Below are 26,559 nucleotides of genomic sequence, written 5' to 3' on the forward strand. Positions count from 1 at the left end.
CTCATCCTAATTAGCGGCACAGGGCAATCTGGGATATAAAGAAATGGATGGGTTAACACCTTTTTCCCAATTGTAAACTTCAAAGGCTGGAAAAATGGCCGATTTTCTTTCTGCCCCGTGGTACCAATAACTGATGTACTCTGATTACTCAAATTAGCCTTGCATGTATTCAATACCAAATAAGTGGCCCCCGTATCTACTAAAAATTGTACTTTTTCATCCCCCAACTTTACTCTAACCAGGGGTTCTGTTGGGGAGGGTTCCGATTCCTCCCCTGGTCTCCCTCAGTCTGAATCTATTGTCATCATGTTAGCAGCCTGATTTGGCATCTTCTCACGACCTTGTCTTCTTAACTGCGGGCACTCCCTTTTCCAGTGTCCTTTCTGTTTGCAGTAAGCACACTGATTTTTCTCCAATGGTATTCTGTCCCTTTGTGCTCCACCGGGAAACCTCCTCCCCTTTGGGCCTCGATAGCCCTGTCCTCTGAACGTACTAGTTTCCTGGGCTACGGCTACTGCCAGCATCCTGTTATCCTTAAACTTCTCCTTTGCCTGCTTTTCCTCTTCCACCTTTTCTCTGTTCTTAGACACTTTCCAGGCATTTTGTAACATTTAATCCAATGAGCGGACATCTGCTCCGTCTAACTTTTGTAATTTCTGTTTTATGTCTGCATTAGATTGTCCTATAAAACTGTGGACCGACGAGATAGGGAGGGAGTCCTGCACCGTTTGGAGTAACTTTTGGAGGGAGTCCTGCACCGTTTGGAGTAACTTTTGGAGGGAGTCCTGCACCCGGGGGCTTTTCTGGAGCTCTGTACCCTTGGTCTTGTTTTGCAAGGGTGACCGGCTTTTCTTTTTTCTTGGGTGCCCTTTCTGGTTTTGCTATTTTTTCGAATATAACAAAACCCGTTATTTCTGGAGTGCATCACCGCGCTGCCCCCCCCATCCCGTGGAGAGCATCGCCGCGCTGCCCATCCCTGGAGGAGAGCATCACCATTCCACCTGCACCCCACAGAGGAGAGCATCACCAGTAGGGTTTTTTGGGAGTCTTGCACCCTTTGGAGTTTTTCTTGGGGAGCCCTGCACGCTTTGGAGTAATTTTTGGAGGGAGTCCTGCACAGTTTGGAGTATTTTTGGGGGAGTCCTGCACAGTTTGGAGTATTTTTTGGGGAGTCCTGCATAGTTTGGAGTATTTTTTGGAAGGTGTCCTGCACCCTGGGGCTCTCTTTGAGCTCTGTACCCTTGGTCTTGTTTTGCAAGGGTCACCGTTTTGTTTTTTGGGTGCCCTTTCTGGTTTTGCTGGTTTTTGGAATATTACAAAGCCCATTATTTCTGGAGTGCATCGCCACGACGACCCCCCATCTCGTGGAGAGCATCGCCGCGCCGGACCCCCCACCCAGAGGAGAGCATCGGAGAGCCGCCCCACCAGAGGTGAGTATCACCGCACCGCCCTGCACCGCCCCGCAGGGGAGCATCACCATTTGGGTTTTGTGGGAGTCTTGCATCATTTGGAGTACGTCCTGGGGAGTCCTACATGGTTTGGAGTAATTTTTTGGGAGTCCTGCACGATATGGAGCATCTTTTTGGGAGTCCTGCACCACATGGAATATTTTTTTGGGAGCCCTGCACCATACGGAATATTTTTTTGGGAGCCCTGCTCCATTTGGAGTAATTTTTGGAGGGAGCCCTGCACCATTTGGAGTATTTTGGGGGAGCCCTCCCCCATTTGGAGTTTTTCTTGGGGAGTCCTACACGCTTTGGAGTAATTTTTGGAGGGAGCCCTGCACCCTTTGGTGTATTTTTTTGAAGGCGTCCTGCACCCTGGGGCGTTTTTTAAGCTCTGTACCCTTGGTCTTGTTTTGCAAGGGTCACCGTTTTGTTTTTTGTGTGTCCTTTCTGGTTTTGCTGGTTTTTGGGATATTACAAAACCTGTGATTTCTGGAGTGCATCACCGCGCTGCCACCCCCATCCCATGGAGAGGATCACCGCGCCGGCTCCCCCACCCAGAGGACAGCTTCGCCGCGCCTCCCTGCCATGTCCCAGAGGAGAGTATCACCGTGCCACCTGCACCCCCCGGAGGAGAGCATCACCATTTGGGGTTTTTTGGGAGTCCTGCACCATTTGGAATATTTTTGGGGGAGTCCTGCACCCTTTGGAGTATTTCTTGGGGAGCCCTACACGATTTGGACTAATTTTTTTGGGGAGTCCTGCACAGTTTGGAGTAATTTTGGAGGGAGCCCTGCACCGTTTGGAGTAAATTTTTGGGGAGTCCTGCACGGTTTGCAGCAATTTTTGGAGGGAGCCCTACCACGTTTGGAGTATTTTTGGAGGAAGTCCTGCAACTTTTGGAGACTTTTTTGGAAGGTGTCCTGCACCCTGGGGCTCTCTTTGAGCTCTGTACCCTTGGCCTCTTTTTGCAAGGGTCACCGTTTTGTTTTTTGGGTGCCCTTTCTGGTTTTGCTATTTTTGGGAATATTACAAAGCCCGTTATTTCTGGAGTGCATCGCCACGATGACCCCCCGTGTCGTGGAGAGCATCGCCGCGCCGGCTCCCCCACGCGGAGGAGAGCATCAGAGAGCCGCTCCGCAGGAGGTGAGTATCACCGCGCCGCCCCTCGCCGGAGGGGAGCATCACCATTTGGGTTTTTGGGGAGTCTTGCACGGTTTGGAGTAATTTTTTGGGAGTCCTGCACCATATGGGATATTTTTTTCTGGCAGTCCTCCACCATATGGAATATTTTTTTCTGGGAGTCCTGCACCATATGGAATATTTTTTTGGGAGTCCTGCACCATTTGGAGTATTTCGGGGGATCCTTCCCCTGTTTTGAAGTTCTTCTTGGGGAGTCCTACATGGTTTGAAATAATTTTTGGAGGGAGCCCTTCTCCCTTTGGTGTATTTTTTGGAAGGAGTCCTGCACCCTGGGGCTTTTTCTGAGCTCTGTACCCTTGGTCTTGTTTTGCAAGGGTCACTGTTTTGTTTTTTGGGTGCCCTTTCTGGTTTTGCTTTTTTTTGGAATATTACAAAACCTGTGATTTCTGGAGTGCATCACCGCGCCGGCACCCCCATCCCGTGGAGAGGATCACCGCGCCGGCCCCCCCACCCAGAGCACTGCATCGCCGCGCCGCCCTGCCATGCCCCAGAGAAGAGTATCACCGTGCCACCTGCACCCCCCTGAGGAGAGCATCACCATTTGGGTTTTTTGGGAGTCCTGCACCATTTGGAATATTTTTGGGGGAGTCCTGCACCCTTTGGAGTATCTCTTGGGGAGTCCTACACGGTTTGGAGTAATTTTTTGGCAGTCCTGCACCATCTGGAATATTTTTTTGGGAGTCCTGCACCATATGGAATATTTTTTTGGGAGCCCTGCTCCATTTGGAGTAATTTTTTGGGGAGCCCTGCTCCATTTGGAGTATTTTGTGGGAGCCTTCCCCGTTTGGAGTTTTTCTTGGGGAGTCCTACACGCTTTGGAGTAATTTTTGGAAGGAGCCCTGCACCCTTTGGTGTATTTTTTGGAAGGAGTCCTGAACCGTGGGGCTTTTTATGAGCTCTGTACCCTTGGTCTTGTTTTGCAAGGGTCACCGTTTTGTTTTTTGGGTACTCTTTCTGGATTTGCTATTGTTTGGAATATTACAAAACCTGTGATTTCTGGAGTGCATCACTGCGCCGCCCCCCCCATCCCGTGGAGAGCATCGCCGCGCCTGCCCCGCCACCCAGAGGAGAGCATCGCAGAGCCTCCCCACCAGAGGTGAGTATCACTGCGCCGCCCCTCCCCGGAGGGGAGCATCACCATTTGGGTTTTTTGGGAGTATTGCATCATTTGGAGTATCTCTTGGGGAGTCCTGCATGGTTTGGAGTAATTTTTGGGGGGAATCCTGAACCTTATGGAATATTTTTCTGGGAGACCTGCACCATATGTAATATTTTTTTTGGAAGTCCTGCACCATATAGAATATTTTTTTGGGAGTCCTGCACCATTTGGAGTAATTTTTGGAGGGAGCCCTGCTCCATTTGGAGTAATTTTTGGAGGGAACCCTGCCACATTTGGAGTATTTTGGGGGAGCCCTCCCCCGTTTGGAGTTTTTCTTGGGGAGTCCTACACGCTTTGGAGTAATTTTTGGAGGGAGCCCTGCACCCTTTGGTGTATTTTTTGGAAGGAGTCCTGCACCCTGGGGCTTTTTATGAGCTCTGTACCCTTGGCCTTGTTTTGCAAGGGTCACCGTTTTTTGGGGGGGTTTGGATGCCCTTTCTGGTTTTGCTAGTTTTTGGAATATTACAAAACCCGTGATTTCTGGATTGTATCGCCACGCCGACCTCACAGAGGAATGCATCACCTTTTGGTTTTTTGGGAGCCGTTCTCCTTTAATTTTTTTGGATGGTCCTGCACCGTTTCGTTTTTGTGGGAGCTCTCCAAACCGGTTCTTTTTTGTACCTCTGTAGCCTTGGGCTTCTTTGGAGTGTGTCACCATTTAGTTTTTTGGGAGCCCTTTACGCCTTTGGTCCTTTTTGGAATATTACCAAACCCGTTTTTTCCAGAGGCCTTAACAGGCACTGCCCTGGAGGATTTTTGGGCAGTCCTGCACAGTTTGGAGTAATTTTTTGGCAGGAGCCCTGCACCGTTTGGAGTAATTTTTTGGCAGGATCCCTGCACCGTTTGGAGTAATATTTTGGTAGGAGCCCTGCACAGTTTGGAGTAATTTTTTGGCAGGAGCCCTGCACCGTTTGGAGTAATTTTTTGGCAGGATCCCTGCACCGTTTGGAGTAATATTTTGGTAGGAGCCCTGCACAGTTTGGAGTAATTTTTGGAGGTAGTCCTGTACCCTGGGGCTTTTTTGGATCCCTCCAACCCGGCACTTTTTTGTAGCTCTGTACTCTGGGGCTTGTTTGGAGCACGTCACCATTTAGTATTTTGGGAGCCCTTTTCGGCTTTTCACTTTTTTTTGATATTCCAAAACACAGGTTTTCCGGAGGCCTTCGCAGCGCTGCCCTGGAGGAGCGCATCACCGTTTTGGCTGTTGGGGCGGACCGGCACAGGTCCCCGGGGGTCTCCTGCCCTGTGCCGGACGGGGCCCGCTCGGAAAGGCTGCGGGCGCGCTGCTCCGCCGGGACGGAGCCTCCGCTCGCTGCCCGGCCGTGCGCGCCATAAAAGCGGAGCGTCGGTCTCCTCTGCCGCAGCTGCCGTGTGTGTCTCCTCTGTCCCGGTCGCGCTGCGAGAGCTCCTCCCCCTCGGGCCCCGCCGCTGCCTCCGCAGCCCCCCGCTCCCCCGGAGCGAGTCCCGCACGCTCCCCGCCCCCCGGCAGCTCCCCGCTCCGGCCGTGACCCCCCCGCCGCCCCGCGGGAGCCCGGTTCTCGCCGCGGGACGTGGCCGACACGAGCCCTGCGCTCCGCTCGCCCTCCGCCCGCCGGGTCCCGCACCCCGGCCGCCCCCTTCCTCCTCCCCGCCGTCCCGCCTCTGCTCCCGGGCAGCGCTCAGGCCCCGGGAGCGGACCACCCCCTCCGCCCCTTCCCCGGCAGAGAACCCGCCGGACGGGCTCCGCCCCTTCGCCCCGGCTCCGCCCCTTCGCCCCGGCTCCGCCCCTTCGCCCCGGCTCCGTCCCCCGCCCCGGCTCCGCCCCTTCGCCCCGGCTCCGTCCCCCGCCCCGGCCCCGCCCCTTCGCCCCGGCCCCGCCCCTTCGCCCCGGCCCCGCCCCTTCGCCCCGGCTCCGCCCCCTCGCTCCGGCTCCGTCCCCCCCCGCGGCCCCGTTATTACAAACTGCTGCGAAAGGAGCGCGGGGAAAAGCAAATGCACACGCGGGTGCGCGCGCGCGCTGCCCACCCGGGACGTGGGGGGTCGCCGGCGGGACGCTCCCCACCCCGCTCCCCGCAGCGGGGCTCGGCGGCGGCGGAACCGTCTCCCGGGGGAGATGCTCCGCGTCCCGGGGCTGGAGCCCGCTAGGCGTCCCCGGCCAGGGCCCCCTCGCTCCGGGGAGCTCCTGCGGGGGGGGCGCGTTTGGGGTCGGCAGCCGGGGGCCTCTTCCACCCGCTCCGGTGCCGCCGCACGGGTGGGCGTGGGGCAGCAGCCCCGGGACAGCCGCTGCGGACCCCTCTGTCCCGGGAGGGGCGGGGAGGGGCGGGCCGGGACCGCCGCGCCTCTGCCCTGCGCCCGCCGGGGTCTCTCGGTCCCGCCGGCTGCCGCCCAGCGAGGGGGGTTCGGCGGAGCTCGGCAGGGGTGTCCCGGGACCCGCCCGAGGAGAGCTCCTGCGTGGGCAGCGCCCGGGCCGGTTCGCCTGGGCGGGGGCTCCGGCACCGGCACCGGGCCCGGCCCAGACCCGCCGCCGAGTCCCGCCGAGCCGAGCCGGGCCGAGTCTCGCCGAGCGGAGTCGAGCCGAGCCCGGAGCAGCCGAGCCGAGCCGAGCCGGGCCCAGCCGAGCCCCCCCGGCCGGTCGGGGCGCAGCGGCAGGGGCGGGCGGGGCGGGCAGCGCGATGGCGGGCAGGAACCGGCCCCTCGGCACCGCGCACCGGGCGCTGCAGCTCCGCGTCCTGCCCGGCTCCGGCGGGGGTGGGGGGGCGGGCGGGGCGGGACGCCGCCGGGGGCCGGGGAGCGCCCCGGGGGTCCCTGTGTCCCGGGCGGCGACGAGGACGCCGAGGCCGAGGGGCCGCGCCGGCTGCCGCCGTCCCGGCGCTCCCCGGAGGCGCACGGTGCCGGCCGGGACGAAGCCCGCGCCGGCCCTCGGCCGCACCCGCGGCAGACTGCGCCCGGTGCTCGGCGCTGCCGGCCGGCCCTGCCCCGCCGCCGCGCTCGGTAGCCAGCCGGGCTCGGTAGCCAGCCGCGCCCGGGCTCGCCCCGCTCCCGGGGGCGCGCCCCGCTCGGGAAGCCCGGCCCGGGCCGGCCCCGGGAAGGGGACCGGCTCGGGAGCGTTTTCCTGCTGCCGCCGCTCCCGCCCGTCCCCCGCGCAGGTCTCCGCCGGGCTCTGCCCGCGGGACGGGACCCCTCGGGCTGTATTGGGGTATTGACAGTACTGACAGTATTCCAGTATTGACACGCGGAAACAAACTTCACAGCTCACACTCAGTTATAAAGCAGATATGTCTACTGCGGCGCCGGGTGCAAGGGGATTCCTCCTCCTGACATGCACACCGGGTTAAAATCATGACAGGTATTGAAAACAGTTAACAACGTTAGTTATTCCTACTGGTTCTACCCCTTAATTAACTCTTGGTTAATACTTTTCTTACTTCATCTTAAAGTTGCAGTTCTCTTTTAATTCACCACACCTGCTCAGAGAGTAGGGGGCTTAACTGGGTTGGGGCTTTTCTAGCTAGGAGGTGTGTTCCTTAGTGTTATAATGAGATTATAATGAAACGAGTTAACTCTAGGGCACTATTTTGGCAGTCCATTCTATTTTTCTAAGATTCGTCCTTGTGCTAATCGTTATTGCTAGTTAGCAGAGAGTCAGTGAAGACAGTCTTTATCTCTAATATGTCTAAGTGCCAGGCGCAGTTGTTATGAAGTATCTTCTTTACATTCTTCTTTCTTACTTTTAACCCTTGTTTTTCAAGATGTCCTGTAACAGAAGTAATCAGTCTTTTAAGCAGTTATTGCTAAACGATGCAGAAGCTACCAAAAGAAGTTGAAGCAGGTACTTTCCTCCTCACAAGCAGCATATCATTGCAGTGCTTCTCGTATTAAAGTCTCCTCTCTGCTCTGAAGGGTCCCTGTTTTCTCTGCTCCCAAGGTAAACTCCAGAGCTATTCATGGGGTTTCAAAGAAAGGCACATGTAGTTTACCTGCCTGGGGGGGGGGGGGGGGGGGGGGGGAAAGGGACTCAGAGCTATGAATGGAGAATGTTTACTAAACACTGCACAGACAAATTAACCAAAGAGCAAACGTTAATGGGAAAAGCTGGGAGCAGAATGAGAAGCACCACCCAGCTAAAGCTATCCCAAGCACTTAGGCCTCCATCAAGGAGCACAAGCCCTGAGGCTGATGATGGCTGTTGGATGAGTTTCCCTCCCCCAGGTGGAAACACCTCTCACTGCCCTGTGCTCAGCCCAAGGAAGGAAAAAGCAATACACCCCACCCCCACATCTAAAGGCATGCCACTCCATTCAAAGGTAAATTTTGATTTATTTAGATAAACTGCCTGGCCAGTTTTAGCACCTGCCTCTAGAGTAGATTGATTTCATCCACCCCTACCCACAAAAACTTTTGATTGAGTGATGTGGAGTCAGGTGGATTTAGACACGCACGCTGCTACCAGGGGACTGGATTTTTAACCTCTTTACAAGTATTCGTTGCTTTGAAGCTGCCCGAGGGTCAGCACGCCCTCGCTAATGGAGGTTCTCGCTCTGCGCAGGCACTAAGGAAGACATTTCTGGCGACAGGTTATTTTAAAGCACAGCAGAACATACCGTTTATGACCTCCTGAGAATTATCTCCCAGACAGATCAGGAAGAAGGGCAAAACTTGTCTATTTAACATGCATTTGGGTTACATGACTGTTAAACATGTTAAAAATCTCTAATAGAAAAAGTCACCTACACAATGTACGTAGGTGAGCAGGCACTTCTTTACTGCAGCACTGGACGCACAGGGGATCGCTCCACCTCGTGTGCGTACTTAGTTTCTCCGCTACAGAAGTTATATACAATCAGTATACATAGTCATCACATTTCCAAGAAACAATTAACATACTCATACAATTTCCGAGAACTCATTAATGTATGTAAATGCTCATGACACATTCGCCTCCAGGTACACAGGTGGCTGTCTAAGGTCCTCTGGTGGTCGTCCATAGTCTTCCTCATGGTGTCCTCTAGTTGAATCCCATCTTTGCGCATGCTCAGGTTGGTTGCAAAATTCCATTCTTGGAATCTTCCTAAGTTTTCCTCGGTTTACTGACCAGGCCTACAACTTATCATTCTCTTGACAAGCAAATTCTACCTCTTCACAATGCTGCATTGTTCAGCAGTTAGTTTATGATGAAATCACAGATCGATCATACCTAGTTACCCTTATACACAACATATATATATAATTTAATCTTTATTAATCGCTCTCTGGATTATACTTTTCTATCAATATCCATACTTAAAATAATCAATGCTTATTTCTATTAATATCTATTGATTGGCATTCTTCATATTTGAATCAAGGTGGGAAAGGTAAGGAATTTTCCAAGCAGCATCACTAGTGCATATCAGGTCACATTGTCACAGGACTCAAACAAAACTTTTCTATTCAATTCTTCATCGTTCCATCTCGTTACTGTTAGTTCCTTAGTATGGAACGGCAACACCCTGGTGAGGTTCCTATGGTTATTGTTTCTAACTTAACAATCCTAACTTACGCATTTGTATTTTATTATTTTATTTATTAATCAATTTTAACGTTTCTATATGATCATATTTAGATTATTTTAGAATCAATAAACAAGCCTTTAAAAAACTGTATAAATTACCCTTGGAGTAATTTGCACCCAAATCTGGGGAGAGGGTTGGAGCCGTGGAGGTGGGAGTGCAGGTCCCGCATCCCCCCAGTAAAGCGTGGGACAGGCTAAGAACCAACATCTTCAGCTCACGCAAGCAACAGAGCTGGGACTGGGCCACTGCTTTGCCCAGGTGCCGGCACCTGAAGTGCCCTGGGATGCCACCGCACAGCTGGGGACGGTGTCCCGGGGCTGGGGAGTGAAGGCCATGTCTTTGGGGAGCTTTGGGGGTCAGTGTAGGTGTTTATATCTGTATTGGCAATGCTCCTTTTTATTTGTTGGTTTTGTTATATTTTCCTGTTTCGGGGCCTCGATGCTGAAGAACTGCAGCGATATGTGTGCAATTTAACCTTTTCCATGGAAAGTTATTTTCAAAATAAATAAATAAAAAAAAAAGAAAAAAAAGGAGAAGAAAAAACCCTTTTGCCTCTTTGTTTCCCTCCAGCACAGCCTGGCTCTGCCTGATCCTCTCCCCTGGAGGTAGGGGACATCTCACCAGCCCAGCCCTGGTTGCACACCCAGCCTTGCTACATGGGTGCTATCACCCCTCTCCGCGGCAGCACAGCAATGCCCCGCGGAGAAACTGAGGCACAAACCACCACATGCGTGACAATGGTTACACCCCGCCTGTGCGACATAAGGGTGGCTGTGCCCGGGGTCCCAAGTCCTGGGAGCTGCTCCCAACCCCTGGAGCATCCCTCCCTGCCCCTGCGGGGAGCTCTTGAGGGTGACATGGTGTCAGTGCCTGGGGCTATCCCTCTGCTTGTGCCATGTCCCCACCTGGCCCTGTAGATGCCCTGAGAAACACAAGTGGCTTCAGAGCCCTCTTGGGTACAGGGCGGTGAGAGGAGCCGCACAGAAACCGCAGGAATAGCCAAGCCCTCGCGAGGCCAATTACGCCGAGGAGCGGTTGGGCTCTGCCAAGGCAGGGAAGAAAAGCAGCGCACGCTCAGCTGCCAGCCCGGCCGGCGCAGGCAGGGTGAGGGGTGGCGGGTCTGGGGGCAGCAGGTTCGGGGAGCCCCATGGGGAGGGCAGGTTGGCTCAGGGATGTGGGGCTGGGTGCGAGGCTGGCCAGGGCCAGGCTGCGGGTACCTCTCTGTGCCCACAGCTGTGGAGCAGTGCTGCCACTTGGGATGGTGGGAGAAAGGGCTGGAAAGGGACTCTGGAGAAACTGCCAGCAATGAGCCGGGGGGGTATTTACAACCCAAAGATCCCAGGTGTGCTTTGCGCCCTTTTGCACTGTATTTTAACGTGTTCAAACTGCAGTGTTTCTACCCTTTCTTTTTCATTTTACCAGAAATAACCTCTGCTGCTTTGACTTTTTTCATTTGACCAGCAAGCCAGGTTTTTTCTGCTGCCTCCCCTTGGATGTGGCGTTGCACCTCACGTTTGCACAGACTCTGGTAGTTTTTACACTATTTATTGGCAGACTGACTTTCTGTATATTTATTCACCCTTTGCACCCTAGCTGGCAGCGGCGACATGGGTTGGGTGCCTCTATCCCAGCTCCCCCTCTTTGCTCTGAGGGCTCAGTCACCCCATGAAGGGGTGAGGGAACATTTTTGCTGGGTTTTCGGGAGATATACAGCACTATTCAGGGGAGCACACACAATTGTTCCCCAGGCTCAGAGAGGGGAGATTTCATTTTGGCCCTGGGTGCTCTTTGAATGAGGGGATGAGTGTTAGCAGAAAAAGCATGGATTGCTATAAAAAAAAGAGATGGCTCTGCTGTACATGGAGAAAAGAAACCTTCCCAATCACACCAGCCCAGCGGGGAAAAGCACAAGACATGCTGAGCGCTGACCCTGGACAGGGCTCTTCTCTCTTGTACCCACAGGACAAGATTCCCTCTAGCAGGTGTCCCCATAAAACACGGGCAGGCAGTCATGGCTGGGCAATGTCACACACAGAAAACACAGTGCCCTGGCTGTGCATCGGCCCTCACAGCAGCCAGAGCCCGGTCACAGCTGTTTGCAGCATGATAAGGTGGGTTATGAAACACACCAAAGTTGTTGAACAAAAGAGACCAGTCGGGCTGTTTCAGCTCCTTTCCAGAGCCCGGGGTGGTTTGACAAGGGGAAGATGGATGAGAACACACCAGTCCCTTCACGCAGCAGGGGCCTTGCCTCGGTGCCCCATGAGACGGCAGGCTGGGACTGTCCGTACTGATAAAAGCAGCTCCCTGTGCCAGGCTGGATGTGGTTTGTGAGGCTGCAGAGCCCCGTAACTGCCTCAGCGTGTGATAAACCCGGCCATCCCCACCTATGCCGCAGGAGAAGGCAGCACCTTCCCTGTGGTGGTAGCCTTTCTTTCTGGAAAATGGACGCTGGATGGGAGTGGAGTGACCTGCACTCCTGCAAATGTCTACATTTCCGTAATTCATACTCAAATCTCTACAATTTAATTTCCCTGGGCTCAAACCCCTGTAATCTTCCTCCACACCTCGTTTCTCCCTCACGGTGTGTGGCAGAGTGGCCCTGGGCCTGGCCGCCCCAGCAGCTTGGCAGGGGGGAAGGCTGGGTGGCTTTGGACCCCCTCAGGACGTCGTGTCCTGTGGGGACGTCGGTGATACTGGGGTTGGAGGAGCTCGACTCGGCCAGGCCGTAGTGGGGATGGCGGGCCTGGGGAGCCAGTCCTGCCCTGACAGAAATGGGGTGCCACCCTGGCACCCGCCACACCACTTCCAACATGGCGGCGCAGCTGCCCACTACTCCCAAACTGCCCGTCACGAGGGGCAGTGCGCATGCGCCTCTTCCCCTCTGGGACAACAGCGCATGCGCGTTCAGGGCCGGTGCCTTTCCGGCCCCTACTTAAATGGAGACCACTCTCCAGAGGGCCCTTGGTCGTGCTGCGCATGCTCAATGTGTCTTGCCGCTCCCAAGATGGCGCCGCGGCAGTGACGGGAGGGCGGAAGAGGGTGTCTGCAGTGGGACTGAACGGTGGAGCGCGGCCCCGGCGCTCCGCGGCAGGATGATCCCCGCCGAGGAGGTGTCGGCCCGCAGGAGGGCGATCGAGGGCAAGCTCAAGCAGGTAGGGCTGGGCTAGGGCCCTGCTGCGGGCCCTGCCGGGGCCGGGGCCTGGTCCCGGGCCCGCAGCCCCAGCGCGTTGCCTAGGAGATGGGCCTGGGAGCTGGCACGGAGGCCCCCTCCGGGCCTGGGAGCGTCCCGCGACCCCCTAAGGGCCTGGTCACCCCGCTCCGGGCCTGTCAGCATCCCCAGGTCCCCTTCAGGGCCGAGGGCCCTTAGTTTTCAGGGTCAGGAGGTATTTCTGCCGCCCACTTTGGGGCCGGGGCCCCGCTCTTAGGGCCTGGTAGCTTCTGGGGGCTCTCCCTTCAGGTCCCCAGGTCCAGCCTGTGGGGCCAGCCCTTGCAGGTTGCTGTGTCCCGTCCATCCCCCCCACCCCATCTCTGGGCTTTGGTGACTTGAAAACAGCCCTTGGTGTTTGCTTTGCGTTGGCTGCTTGAGTTCACGGCTGTGTGGGGGATTTGGATGGTGCCTGTGCAACACCTGTGTTGTGCTGTGGCAGGCAAATGTGGTCTTGTGCCAGTGTGCCTCTGTGGTAAAGGTGTTAACGTTATATTGTGCTGTGACTTCAGTGTGCTAAGGCTCATGGGCTTGGGCTATTAGAGGGAAATGAGTAATCCATAAAACCCTCACTTATGTTATGTGTCTCTCACCTTGGGTCAGTTGTGATTTCTGCGAAGAGGTGGCATATTAAAATGTGGTGTCAGCATCAGATCAAACATTGTTTGCTGCAGTGTTTACCAGGACTTGTAAAAACGTACGTATAGCATGTAGTGACTTAAATGCTCCATGTTCAGAATTGAAGACTAGTTTTTCATCCTGCTGACAGGAAGAAGAACCCCTGTCCTTTATCAAAGAGAGCCTTGAGAAGAGTGACCAGCTTACAGAGAACATGGTAAGGAGGTCCTTGAAGTTCAGCCCTAATGTTGGGCCTTGGTTTACTTTTTCTTAGGACAGTCTGTTTTCAAGGCTGTCATTGTGCCTATCTGAGGAATGCAGAGTAATGAACCACTTCCTCTGCATCTGTGTTTGACACTTCAGTGGCTGGGCGAAGTGGGAAACTGATGAATGTTTAAATCCTAAGCTTCTCTCCTGAGGAGATGAGGGCTCAAATGAGTCTGTCCTCTCTCTTGGGAATAGGTATTAATAGACCCCAGACTAGTTTGTGCAACAGCATCATGTTGTTGCTTCCTAAAGTCAGGTCTCGTTTGGAGTTTTATTTTGGGAGTGTTCTGCTTAGGAGGTAGAAAGTAATTACCACGCTCTAATTGCTCCTAAGCCCTCAGCTAGTATACTATGTCCCGTTTTGGGCTTAGTGCTTCAAGAAGGTCATAGAGGCACTGCCAGAGAAGTGTGGAAAACATAACGTAGGAGTGAGTCTTGAAAGAATTACATTTTTGCTGGAAAAGATGACATTAAGGCTCCATTTATGAGCTTACTAAGAGGTTTTCCACCTTTCGGAAGCAATATCGCAGTCCCTTTTAAAAACTAAATGTCTATGATGGAAAAGAAGGTTCTCGCTATACTGGTCCTGTGTCGTCGTGTTGTGCATCTCATATGTGGGTCTTAGTGGTATGGAGCAAAGTGGCAGCCGGTTTATGTTTTTGTTCTTTTTACCTAGGGCACCTCTAGGCAGTTCCTGGGGTTTTGTTTTCTGCTGTCAAATAAAATTTTGCTCCTCCTTAGTACTGTCTGGAAACATTAGCTTCACACTTTACAAACATCTAATTCAAGCTTGGCCCGTCTCTGTATGGCAGGTGATCTATTTTGTGATTATTAATAGAAATTAGGACATAGAGGGATTAAACAGCCTGCTTTAGGAGCCATGGCAAATTAGTAGCAGAGCCCAAAAAGTGAAGCTGGGACTTGAAGGTCCCTGATTGCCCTGCTCTAACTGCTGTCCAACTGTATGGGTCCAGGTGGAAGGATGTCCTCAGCTCTCTGTTTCTCTCTTGGCGTGTAGGTTTCTATTCTTTCCTCCTTTGAAAGTCGTTTGATGAAGCTGGAGAACTCGATCATCCCTGTCCATAAACAGACAGAGAACCTGCAGCGCTTGCAGGAGAACGTGGAGAAGGCCCTGTCCTGCTTGGATCACGTCATCAGTTACTACCATGTGGCTAAGGACACAGAGAAGATCATAAAGGAAGGGTGAGTTGAGCAGCTAGATCTTACTGGGGTGCTTCATCCTGTTGAACTTTTGGTAGGGGACCTGACTCCACACACTCATCGTAATGTTCCCTGTACCCTTCCCACACTCTTTTCCCACTGTCAGTCCACAATGAAGCTGCCTGACTTGACCTTCAGCAATCCCCAGAGGGCAAAGTCTGCTCAGACCCTGGTGTTTCTTCCAGGATTTGCAGACATGCTGCCATATGAATCTCATGAGCATTGGTGGCTTCTCTTCTTTCCTCCACCCTTTTCCCAAAGGTTCTTCCTGCCCTCTTGATGTTGTCGCTGCATCCAGGATGAATCAGAACTGTTCTGGAGCCTGCTTTCAGTCTCTGGGAAGGTGCTGTGATGGCCCTTCTCTGGGGTGGGATGTGCAGCTTCCTCTACCTTCCCATCAGGGCCTGACTGGGAAAGGATGGCAAGGCTGAGAGTTGTGTGCTGCTCCATCATCAGTACTTCTGCACTTGCTGCATGGATTGGGTATTCTGCTGTGCTATTGAGTGGAGGCAAAAGGGAATCCCATGACCTCCTCCTAGTTGAAGAAAAGGCAATTTAAATGTTCCTTGTTATTTTTATCCTGAGTTTGGTCTGGTGCTTTCTTGATACCTTCTTTCTTTGCTGCTTCTGTTTCTTTTTGGTTTTATTTTCAGCCCCACTGGGAGGCTGGAGGAGTACTTGAATTGCATGGACAAAATCCAGAAGGCGGTGGAATACTTCCAGGACAACAATCCAGACAGCCCAGAGCTGAACCGCGTGGTAGGTCATGGGTCTGGAACCTGGCATGGGTAAGAGGGACAGATGTAGCCCTGCTGCTTGCCCTCTTGCTTGCTGCCTTGTAAAGAAGGTGTTTGGGCACAGCTAAAGAAACAATTGTTTTGGCTTCTGTTTAAGTCTGCACTCGGCAGCGTTTCTGCTTGTGGCGTTTTGCTTTCTCTATGCATTGTGCCATAGGACTTCTGAAAGTGCATCTTGCACGTGTGGTGGAGTTGATTGAACCTCTTCCTGAGCAGCTCTTGTCAGTCCTTCAACTGCTTGAACGGAATGGGAGATCTGTTTAAATCCCACTTGAAAACTGAGCAACTCCCAAGCCTTTTTTAATTTAATTTGCTTTAAAAGTTTCTTAGTTACAGGTGTTGGAGTTTGAAGCATGTGGTTAGAAACGCTGCAGAAAGTACGTTCTTATACAGAAATACTTGTGAGTGACTGATTACAGAAGCCCTGTGCTGCTTCTGTCCTTCTGCTGTTTTGTGCCAGAAATCCCTCTTTGAGAGGGGCAAGGAGTCCCTGGAGTCAGAGTTCCGCAGCTTGATGACACGACACAGCAAGCCGGTCCCACCCATCCTCATCCTGGACCTGATCAGCGGGGATGATGAAATGGAGATGCAGGAGGAGATGTCTCTGGAGCACCTCCCGGAGAGCGTCCTGCACGATATCATCCGCATTTCTGGCTGGCTGGTGGAAAACGGCAGGAATCAAGGTTGGTAGTGCTGTGTATTGTTCCCTTGTAGTTCTGTATCAGGTGAGTGCTCTCCAACTACTTACTGCATGTGGCTGAGACCAAAAGTAGGGTGTTGAGGGTTGTGTGTAGCCCTGTACAGCTTTGATTGTAGATCACACACCTTCAGCCTTGAAGCCTCTGCTCAGGTGCTGCTGTGGCTAACAAATCATGACTCGCACTGCTGTTGGTAGCTAGCAGCGCTAGCAAAACTAGTGACTGCCTTAGTGGCACCTTTTAGGTGAGTAGTTCAGTCTCCTTTCAATCACCTTCTTAAGATCCTCCTTTTTTTTTTTTTTACAGCATTTGTAGTGAGTGATGGTTTGTCAGTTGAACAGAATGATCTGGTGAATATGATGAGAGAGCGAGCTGTGTAAATAAAGCATAAATTGTCTTAATGCATAGCCTGTCCTATAGCAGAAATCCATTGAACTCGCATCTGTGATGCCTTCTGATGGAGCTGCAACTATCTAGTGCTCCATCATTATAAGTGTTATAAATGTGTGAGACACTGGTCACTTATTCCCATTTGGGAACTATTTATGAACAGAACTTTTTGTAGTAAATGTGACCAAGGGCTGGGAGGGGGAAGCAGCACAGAAGACTTTCTTCAGTCAGCACATGTCTCTTCTTTCCTGTTCTGCAGCATCAAAATCTGCCTACAGCTTTATACTCCTTTATTAACTTTTTCTTTGGGAGTGAACAATTTTGTGGACTTGTTACAGGAAACCTGTACTTTCACATACATATAGCTACTAGAATCACCCCCCACCTCAATGATTTGCTTCTGAGTGGGGATTACTGTGCTTACCAAGTATGACAAACATCTTTTAAAAGCTTCTTAAGAACTTTTCCATGATCAAAGGCGACTGAAGCATATATAGCATATTTTGTTAGTCAGTTTGTATTCTGCTTTCAGATGATGAACGCCTCATTTAGTTCCTGAATGCCCTGAATCCTGAGCAGTGTGTAAAGTCTCTCATGTTAGAAACTGAGCACTTGAATTGACAATGTCTTGCACAAATGTCTCCCATCAGTTCCACAACTGATGTGCTCTTGGTGCACAGACTTGTTGTGTGTGGTGGGAGGGCTGGAATGAATACTGTGGGGGAAGGAAGAAGAAGTAGTAGTTTTTGAAGAAAATAGGAGAGGCTCTGGGAGGGAAAAACACCTCGGGTCCCACATCAATGCTACTAGGGCCCCTTAGGGGCACAGAGTGTTTCAGGAAAGGTTTGTTTTATCATATAGTGTTCCCTGTTTGCCTATAATCTTGTTTCTACCTTGTCTCCCTAGATTTTGTGCCTGTTTATTTCCAAATCCACTCTGTCCAGCTTGACCGCTCCATCAAGGGGCTGAAAGACCATTTCCGTAAGAACAGCTCCTCCACTGGAGTGCCATATTCCCCTGCCATTCAGAACAAAAGGAAGGACACCCCCACCAAAAAGCCACTCAAGAGACCAGGTGAGTTCTTGAAGGGGTGGGGGGGGGATTGCTGTACTGTGTATCCTCTTGCCTGGCTATCAAACACCTATCTGTAGGCCTTCTCACTGCTGAGGTAGCCTCTGTGTCTAAAATGTGCGCTTAGGACAGAAGCAGGGGTAAGACTTTGGAGATAAGCGCCTCTTCTCTGCCCTGGATTCAGCATTGAGGCTACAGGCATTTTCTGTCTCTGTTATAAAAGGGCTATAAAAGGATATGATCAGAGAGCACCTGTCCTCAGCCTTGGAATATGGAATACAGACTGTGCCACAGCAAAATAGAAAACTGTGATCTGATAAAACACATCACTTTAATAATCATTAGTTATGAATAAATTATTACTATGCTAGGAAACCAAGAACTCATCAGGACTTGAGATGGGGACTAGGTAGGTGCCTACTGACATGAGATCCAAAGTGGTCTCAATTTTGGAAGGGCTGTTAAGCTTTTGCCTTGGCTTGTCTTTGGAGGAACTAGGAATGTGGTTGGTGGCTTACTCCACCTCTCCTCATAATGGAGTTTTGCTGCATTTTCTGCAGCTGGTGAGGCCGCTCACTCCGGTGTACCGGAGCGCAGAGCTGGAATTCCCATCTCTGAAACGTGCCATCTAGTGGGAGCACAGCCAGGAGGGCCAGCAAAAGCTAGCACATACCTCCCGCAGCAGCACAGCGATATTGTCCCGCTGTGTGTCACAGCACCCTCTGCAATAGTGATCAAAGTCAGAGAAGTTCGTATTTCTGTGGGTTTACCTGGCCAATACTCTCCCACCCTAATATTTTTTTCCTGTGTTGTCAAATACTCTTATTGGGTTCAAAAACTTAGTAAGAAATGTGGCTAGGGACTGGAAATGGATGGGATGGGGAAAGGGAGGAAAAGAAATACCCATTTTAATTGTGCTGTGTTTATTTTTATAATCCTGATGTGAATGCAGTCCTCATCCCAGGTAATGTGTGTCTATGTGCGCGTGTGCTGGCCCTGGTGCTCGCTCTCTTCACTTCTGTGTGTGGAGAGGCTTTGCTGGGTCTCTTCTTGCTAAAGCAGAGGGTGTGCCTGGGATATTTGGAGAAGGGGGGCTGGCTGGGGAAGGCTGTGACATCCAGAGATAACCCCTCTGGTCTTTTAAAATCAATCTGTGCCATTGCTGCTGTTTCCTGGAGCTGTTCCTGAAAGCTGATGTGTGAGTTGCAGTTGGTGAATGCAGATAGTCTGTGAATTTCAGTGGATTTTGCCCTGTCAGCAGAGCACCACCTGACAAGAGTATGTCTTACCCCACACTTGGCTTTCCTCTGGAGTTTGACAGGTAGTTATTTGCCTAAGAATTTGCCCTCAGTGTTGGGAGGCCTGTAGAGGACAATATCCTCCTGCTGAGGAGAACTAGCTATGCTGCAGATGGCAGAAAATCAGTGGTTTAAATGGTTCCTAAGCATGATGGCAGTCATTTGTGTTCAGCTCCTGAGCAGTCTCTCCTGCCCAACAACATGATTACAATAGGTAAAAATTATTTTTGTGTGGTTCAGTAGCACTGTACTGGAAAGATGCCAGATGGGGGATCTGAAGTTGAGCCATGGGGAACTCGGGTTGCAGGTGCTTCAGGTTTGGTCCACAGTTCTTGGTTATCACCGGATACTGAAAAGATCCCTGGGTTTTGATTGCTGTGAAGTTAGCAGGGTCAGCAAACATTTCTGAGCAGCCTGCCAAATGGTAACATCTCCCCTATGCCCTAGGTAAATAGATGGATGAGATTTTTTTTGAGCAGATGAAAAGAAAATCACTAGGATTTTTTAATGGGTCTCAGATCTTGGATGCTCACACAGAGAGTACAGAAAGGAGCCCACATGTCTGAGAGCACAAGCATTTGTTCTCTACCAACAGGGTTCCTCCAAAATGGATGCATTTGGCCATCCAGAATTACTTGTCATGATGAATGTCTCGGCTGTAGGTTTGCCAGGAGATTTTCACATCTTTTTGCCCAGTTTAATTGGAGTTTGTGAGATGGCCAGCTAGAAGGCCCAGAGCATTGGTGTGAATGCACTTAAAGAGCTGACAGTGTATGAAGGAAAGCACAATTCAAATGATCTATTGGGGTATTGTTAATCTCAAGAAAAGATTGGAGACAAATTAGCCACTATCTTCTGTGAACAAGGACAGAGAACCAGACTGTAGCTCTTGAAGGACAGGGGTGGTTAAACCTCATACACCAGCCATCTCTTCTGGCTACTAAATTCTACTTAAGTGAAATTAAAAATGGAGGAAAAAAATAGTCTTTGAGCAGAGATTCACTGTTTTTTCTGCAGTTCCATCAGCTTTCAAGGACAGCTCTTGAGGTGGAGGTCTTATACCCTCTTCACACTGGCACAGTGGCCCTCTTCATAGCAATATTCATCTGGTGGTGTTTGATTCCCCTGGTTTTAGCCTTTTTTCAATTATGGACAAAGAATTTTTTTTCTGTGCTACTGCTTCAGTAAGTAAAGTCAAGTTCTGCCAATTTGGGTTTCAGACAAGGGGGTTTTCTCACAGTTCCAATTTGATTTCCTTAAGGAAGAATATCCCAGTGCACACCCCAATGCACACTTAAACCTGTTGCAAGGGATAAATAACAAACTAAATCTGATGTGCTGTAACTTGTTTACCCACAAAGCAAAGAGCAAGAGAGGCTACAGCTAAAGGGAAGGTGAGGTGTTAGGGACAGGGTAACAAAGCAGAGGACCCCGCGTCTCCCCCAGGTACTATGTTGGATTCTGGAGAACATGCTCCATATCCATGTGTTGTTTCAGAGGGTCTTAATCTCTGCGTTAGTGTTTTATTTGTTGATGTACCCTGTACCGTCTCCCGTTGTTACAGCATGCAGTTGAAAATCTGACTGCTGGAGGTGCTTCTAAAGTAAAGTTGCCTCCTCTTTAAATGAAACTTGCCAAGTCAAGTTGAACTGATGAAGCAATCTGTGGGCTTTTTTTTTTTTTGTAGTTTGCTGTTTGAAATGTCAGCAGTCTGTCTCAGAGGGCAGGTGTATTCAGATTCCCAAATCATCCTGCTGCAAACACATGCACATAAAATACCTCTTCTTTGTGATTCCGGTAGACCCAGTGCTTTTTTTTTTTTGGCTTTAGAGCAGCAGGTAGCTCAGAAGCTCTGCATTGCCAGGGAAGGATAGGGCCAGAAGGTGCTGGTAGGGGCACCCATCTTTGCTGCCTACAAAAAAGCCGGAGAACTTTAGCTGACAGACTCCTGCAGCTGGTGCTTAAAAAAAGAGGATGCGTTGCCCTTCTGCTTGGTTAGGAAACTGCTTAATGGAAGAGAGAAACAATGTGCAATTGGAAAACTGTGCCTCATGCATGCCCCAAAGCCATTTTATTTAACAATTGGGCCCCAGGAGCAGAAGTTTCAGGTGTTTTTTTGACTTTTGGGGGTTTTGGGGGCTCTTTTCAAGCTATAGGGGAGCCCTTTTTCAGTTTACTTAATGCTCCAGTTTACCTAGCGGTGAGGTACTACCTGGAAGGCAGGCTGTGGAGTCTTTGTGTGGCAGAATAAAGAGCCTGTTCCTGCTTCCCATATTGATCGCTGCCTAGCTTGAATGTGATGTTTTCATTAGTAGCTGAAACGTGGTCCGGTCCCGTTTGGTTTGCGAGCTGCCTAAAAGGGGAAAACAATTGTGGAACAAAAGCATTTGGCTTCCACTAGAATCCATTAAAGCCTAATTAAAATACTAAGTAAGAGGGATACAGGAGCACTGAAGTGATGCCCGTGAACACTGAACACTCAGTGTGTGTCAGCGTAAACACAGGTAATTGTGCTTATGCAAATAAAATGCAGCAGTGGTGTTTCAGCTCATCTGAGAAGAAACTGTCAGGGGTGGGCTGTGGAGTCGTGCGCTGCATACCTGTGAAGTGAGATCCTATTGACAGCAGCAGCAGTTGTACTGTCTGCTTGGTTCTCACACCAATTTACCATCTTTTTTTATTCTTTTTTTTTTCCCCCCCTCCCCCTGGATGCTTGAAAGTGGGGGAAGATGAAAGAACTGGTAGAAGAACAGTACCTGGGTTGAGCTGCTCTGCATCAGCTGGGCCCTGGTAACAGCAGTAAGAAAGAGCTTAGTGCCTATCTCCAGAGCTTGCTACAGCCCTGCTTGCTCAGAGGAACTTGCTGTTGTGCCCAAGCCGTTAAGGTTTCTGAAAGCAGCTAAGAATAAAGTGGAAGTGTTGGGTACGAAGGGCCTCAGGAAGCTTGGAAGAAGAGGCATAGCCCTCTCACTTGGTCGTATGGCAGAGGCTAGGAGCAAATGCATCAGCACAGCGAGGGTGTAAGTCTTCCCTCCTCCCTGGTGTGCGGTTAGAGGGGAGAAGTTTCCTACTGGAAGAATGTGTTTTATGGATATGATTTTTACTTTACTGAGTGGTTGAGAACACTCTGAACTGGTAGAAGAAAAATGGTTCCTAAAAGGTAATGTTTCACTGGCAACAAGTTCTGTTATTTAGTAAGTGCCCCAGGTTAAGGCAGCTTGGTAATTCAGTGGGAACACCTCTCTCCTGTTCTCCCCCATTAGAGATGCACTGTCTGGGGGACCTGAAGTTTCCTTCCCCCTGCGGCGTATCCCTTCATGGGATCGAGCTGTCCTGCGCCCCAGGATACTGTTCTGCAGCAGTGTGTACTTGGGCTTCCCCTCAGGATAGCGGCCCTCAGCACTTGGGCAGCCAACACTCATTTCCAAGCTGCACTGTGGCTTACAGTTACTGGTGGAAGTAGGGATTTTTTGCATGTTGGAAGTATTTATTACTTTGAAGCGGAAGAACAATTCTTAATTTTGGCAGCAGCATTTTTATTTCTTGGATCCTTCTCCATTTACTCAGGTCTCCTATAGAAACTCCTTCTACCTTCCCAAACCTTTGTTCCCTGTTGTGCAGGCAACAGCAAAGCTCTGCTGTGAGAGGGTGTCCATGTGCTTGTGATAATTGTAGCTTGTTGCATGACGACTAACCTTTTAATGTGGAAGCAGCGCTTAGTCTTCAGTTGTCACATGAATGCTTTGTTTTGTGCTTTCTAGCTGTATATCCAGCATTGGCTTTTGTTCAGTTCTGTCTGGTTTTTGTGTGTGTTAAGTATAAATCTTTTTAACCCAGTGTTATTTTTTTCCCATGGTTTTAATTGATTTGCAGTTCCTTAGAAGAGAAGTGTCTTGGGGATTAGGGTGACTTAATGCGAGTTAGACATGGGTGGGCAGCATCCGTTATTCTATGATGCCTGTGATGGGAATTGCTGCTGCAGTCGCTCTCTTGAGCCCAGAGGTTGTCACCCTTTTATCGCTTCCTGTAACGCCAGAGATCATTCCTTGTCTTGGCTGTGGGGCTCCTGATGGGTCTGTATTGAGTGTGCTCAGAAAATACCCCTCGGAAAGGCACCTCTTTCTGCAGGTCTAACCCAGTGGCTGCGGTTGTGGCTCTGGGGAGCAGGCAACGTGCTACCGGACAGGAATGGTCCGTCCTGCGAAGCCCTGCTTCCACAGCTGAGGAAAAGCAGCAAACCTTCCATGCTGGGATTCAGAGGACCGGCTTAAATAAACTCGTTCCAGGGAAGGGTGCTGGAGCCCGCCGGGCGTCCCCGGCCAGGGCCCCCTCGCTCCGGGGAGCTCCTGCGGGGGGGCGCGTTTGGGGTCGGCAGCCGGGGGCCTCTTCCACCCGCTCCGGTGCCGCCGCACGGGTGGGCGTGGGGCAGCAGCCCCGGGACAGCCGCTGCGGACCCCTCTGTCCCGGGAGGGGCGGGGAGGGGCGGGCCGGGACCGCCGCGCCTCTGCCCTGCGCCCGCCGGGGTCTCTCGGTCCCGCCGGCTGCCGCCCAGCGAGGGGGGTTCGGCGGAGCTCGGCAGGGGTGTCCCGGGACCCGCCCGAGGAGAGCTCCTGCGTGGGCAGCGCCCGGGCCGGTTCGCCTGGGCGGGGGCTGCGGCACCGGCACCGGGCCCGGCCCAGACCCGCCCCGCCGGGTCCCGCCGGGCCGAGAACATCCGAGCCGGGCCGGGTCCCGCCGGGCCGAGCCGAGAACATCCGAGCCGAGCCGAAACGACCCGAGCCCGGCCCAGCCCGCGGATCGGAGCGGAGCCGAAACGACCCGAGCTGAGCCGAGTCCCGCCGAGCGGAGTCGAGCCCGGAGCAGCCGAGCCGGAATGACAGGAGCCCCGCTGACATTTTGTGAGTTCTTTCTGGTTAGAATTCTTCTCTTCAAGGTCAGTTGATCCCTTTCTGGGGCAGTGTGTGAATGTGGATATTATTTGGGTTTTACTGTAGCTGAATAATGACCCCTTAGGCTCTTTGGCTGTGGAGGGGTAGTTTGTTGTGTGCCTGCAGAACAGCCTGAGGCAGATTGGTTTCATCCACTGAAAACAGCGAAATAGCTGTTTTGGAAACTGCCTGTTAGTTACTAGAAGGTGATTGAGGAGAACTTCACGTACACATTACGTAACTTTTTGCACGCACATGTGCGCGCAGACAAGCACGCCTGTGTATATATCCACATGTGGAAGTGTATATGCTGTGAGCTTATAGATTGAGAGCTTTAGGAAAAAGAGTAGTAAACCGCTGCATACAGAAGAATGTTTGATTTGTGGCGAGAAGTTTATCTAAAAATGTGTTTTACCCTTTAGGATGGCGCCAGAAGTTGCTGCAGTAGGAAGAAAAGGTGGCTATAAGCACCTCTGTGATCTGTGGGCAGCTGGAATAACTGCTACAGAGCTCGCTGAGCTTCAGCCTCCAATGTTTGACCTACATCCCGTGAGGTGAGCAAAGGGTTAAAGCGCGGTGTGTAAGTACAGCTTCCCAAATCATCCATTTGGAGTAGTGGCTGCATGGGTGCTTGTGGTGTTTGGGGGTACTGCAAGGGTGTTGGGTTGTAAGTGTTCTGGATGTACGTGATAGAAATTGTGACAACTCCTTTTGCTGCATAAACGCGTCATGCTGTCCTGGTAGCGTCTCTTAAACGGATGGACTTCTTCCTGCCAACTAAACAATGTATTCAAAATTCATGGCAGATAATGTACTGCCATGTCACCCACAGAAATACTGTTGGTTTTTTTAGAGCGCTTTTGCTAATGATGAAAAGCAACTGCCAGCCTCCTGAATTAAAGGACAAAATGAAATGGCAAGTACTTTTCTGTTTCAGTAGATAATGATCATGTATTTCACTGGGCAATTGATTCTCATGTTTACCACTTCCTTTTACAGGTCCAATAGTTTCCATCATTCTGTGAAAACGGTACTTAGAAAAAAAATCCTGAAAAAAGACCGACAGCTGAAAAGTTACTACAGGTATAAATTTATGTGTGGGATTTTTTTTAAGTTCTAAAATTAAAATGTGCTTAATACGAGCGGTTGGAATTTTAATCTGTGTTTTTCCTTCTGTCTTTCAGCATCCTTTTTGTCACCCAGCCATTAAATCCAAGTCTTGCTATTGAACTTTTGGATAAAATGAATAATCCTGATCATTCCACTTACTGTGATTTTGATGACGATGATCCTGAGGTAGGAATACGTTTTAATCACAGGATCAGATTAAGTTTTCATTTGCCAACCAAACTAAATGCTTATGGTTCATTGAGGCATAGAATGTTTTGTGATCTGGGAACAGGCTGAAGGGTTGCTTTTACTTTTGGTTGTGCTGCTCTGTCACACGTCCAGGCCCTTAGCAAAATTCATTATATTTGGGGGAGAGATGCTCAAAGAGAAAGAGATGAAAACACTTTAAAATTTTGTTTGTGGTTGTCCTTCAACAATTTTGCAGCAGTATGTGTGGACTGCTTCTGCAGTCCCGAGTTCTGTCGTGCATTCTGCTTTCTGTTTCTTTGTGGAATTATGTTTCCATTCGTCTGCAAAGCAAGCATTCGTAAAAATAATTTTCCACCTCTGTAGAACTTGTTCTTTTGTTCCTAATTTGCTTTCTTATGAGGAGAAGAGAATGATCCTGTAGTTGTTTTTGTCAAGCGTTTTGGTATGTGTTTCTTGCAGATTCTATTTTCTATCTTGGAATACTCTGAAACTTGATTTCACCTACGGTTTTGTCAAAGGCAAAGTTTCTGATTTTCTGCTTTAACAGCTGGGAAAAAAATAGCACGCTTATGTAAGGTGATAAGCAGCACAGGACTGAAGTGTTTTGTAAACAAGAGAAAACAGATATTCTGTTACTGCATCCTGTCTTCATACTTAACTGTATGTTAGTGAAGACTTTCCAACTATCAATACCGTTAAACTGAGAGGCCAAAAAGGAAATGTTATCTGAGCAAAGGCAAATGCTGGCCAGCATTGTCTTTACTTGCTCAAATCCAGTGTTTTAAAACCCTTGTCTTGAAGGTGAGGACACTCTACAGATAAAATGTCTCCAAATAATTCTAACTTTCATGTACAAAAACGTACATGCAATCTTTATTTTTAGCTTCTGCTTGATTTCTGTCTTTCTTTGTTGCTGTTACGCTAAAGAAACTTGCTAAAAAGTAGGTACACAATACTGGGTTTCAAGTGAATATATTTTGGAATTGAAGTCTTATATTGTTCGCCTCTAGCCTCTGGTAGTGCCTCATAGGATACACTCGAGAAGTAGAAAAGAGAGAAGAGAAAAGACACGCTCTGAAATAAACTGTAAGCATGTGTAATATGACAACATTAAATATTCTTAAAATAATCATTGATAGTCACATATTCCAACTAGTATTCTGCATAGCTGACGTATATAGAAACATTTTTAGTGATACAGAGGAAAAGAAAAACTTATGCTGTTTCACTTACGGATATAGGTTCTAGATGACTATGCCAAAGAAACATTAGTGTAAAACATTTGAATACACCTTTTGTCAGCACTTCAGCAAATCTCACTATTGCTTCATCTTAACTGAACAGGACGCAGCCTGAGCTCTTCTGAGAGCTGGCTGGTATTGCTTCATATGCCACTGCAGCAGAG

The 26,559-nt window shown here is 50.5% G+C and overlaps 1 protein-coding gene across 1 annotated transcript; it reads left to right on the forward strand.

Annotated features, from left to right (window-relative positions):
• The first annotated feature begins 12,416 nt into the window (after positions 1-12,416).
• LOC132319103 (exocyst complex component 7-like) lies at positions 12,417-20,780 on the forward strand. Its single transcript, XM_059829009.1, has 7 exons — positions 12,417-12,493; positions 13,316-13,381; positions 14,450-14,634; positions 15,306-15,411; positions 15,910-16,132; positions 17,444-17,611; positions 20,737-20,780. The coding sequence occupies exons 1-7, from the start codon at positions 12,434-12,436 to the stop codon at positions 20,778-20,780; spliced, it is 852 nt and encodes a 283-aa protein (XP_059684992.1). The 5' UTR covers positions 12,417-12,433.
• Positions 20,781-26,559: the final 5,779 nt, after the last annotated feature.

The sequence above is a fragment of the Gavia stellata genome, chromosome 24 (assembly GCF_030936135.1).
Source record: "Gavia stellata isolate bGavSte3 chromosome 24, bGavSte3.hap2, whole genome shotgun sequence".
NCBI classification, from domain to species: domain Eukaryota; kingdom Metazoa; phylum Chordata; class Aves; order Gaviiformes; family Gaviidae; genus Gavia; species Gavia stellata.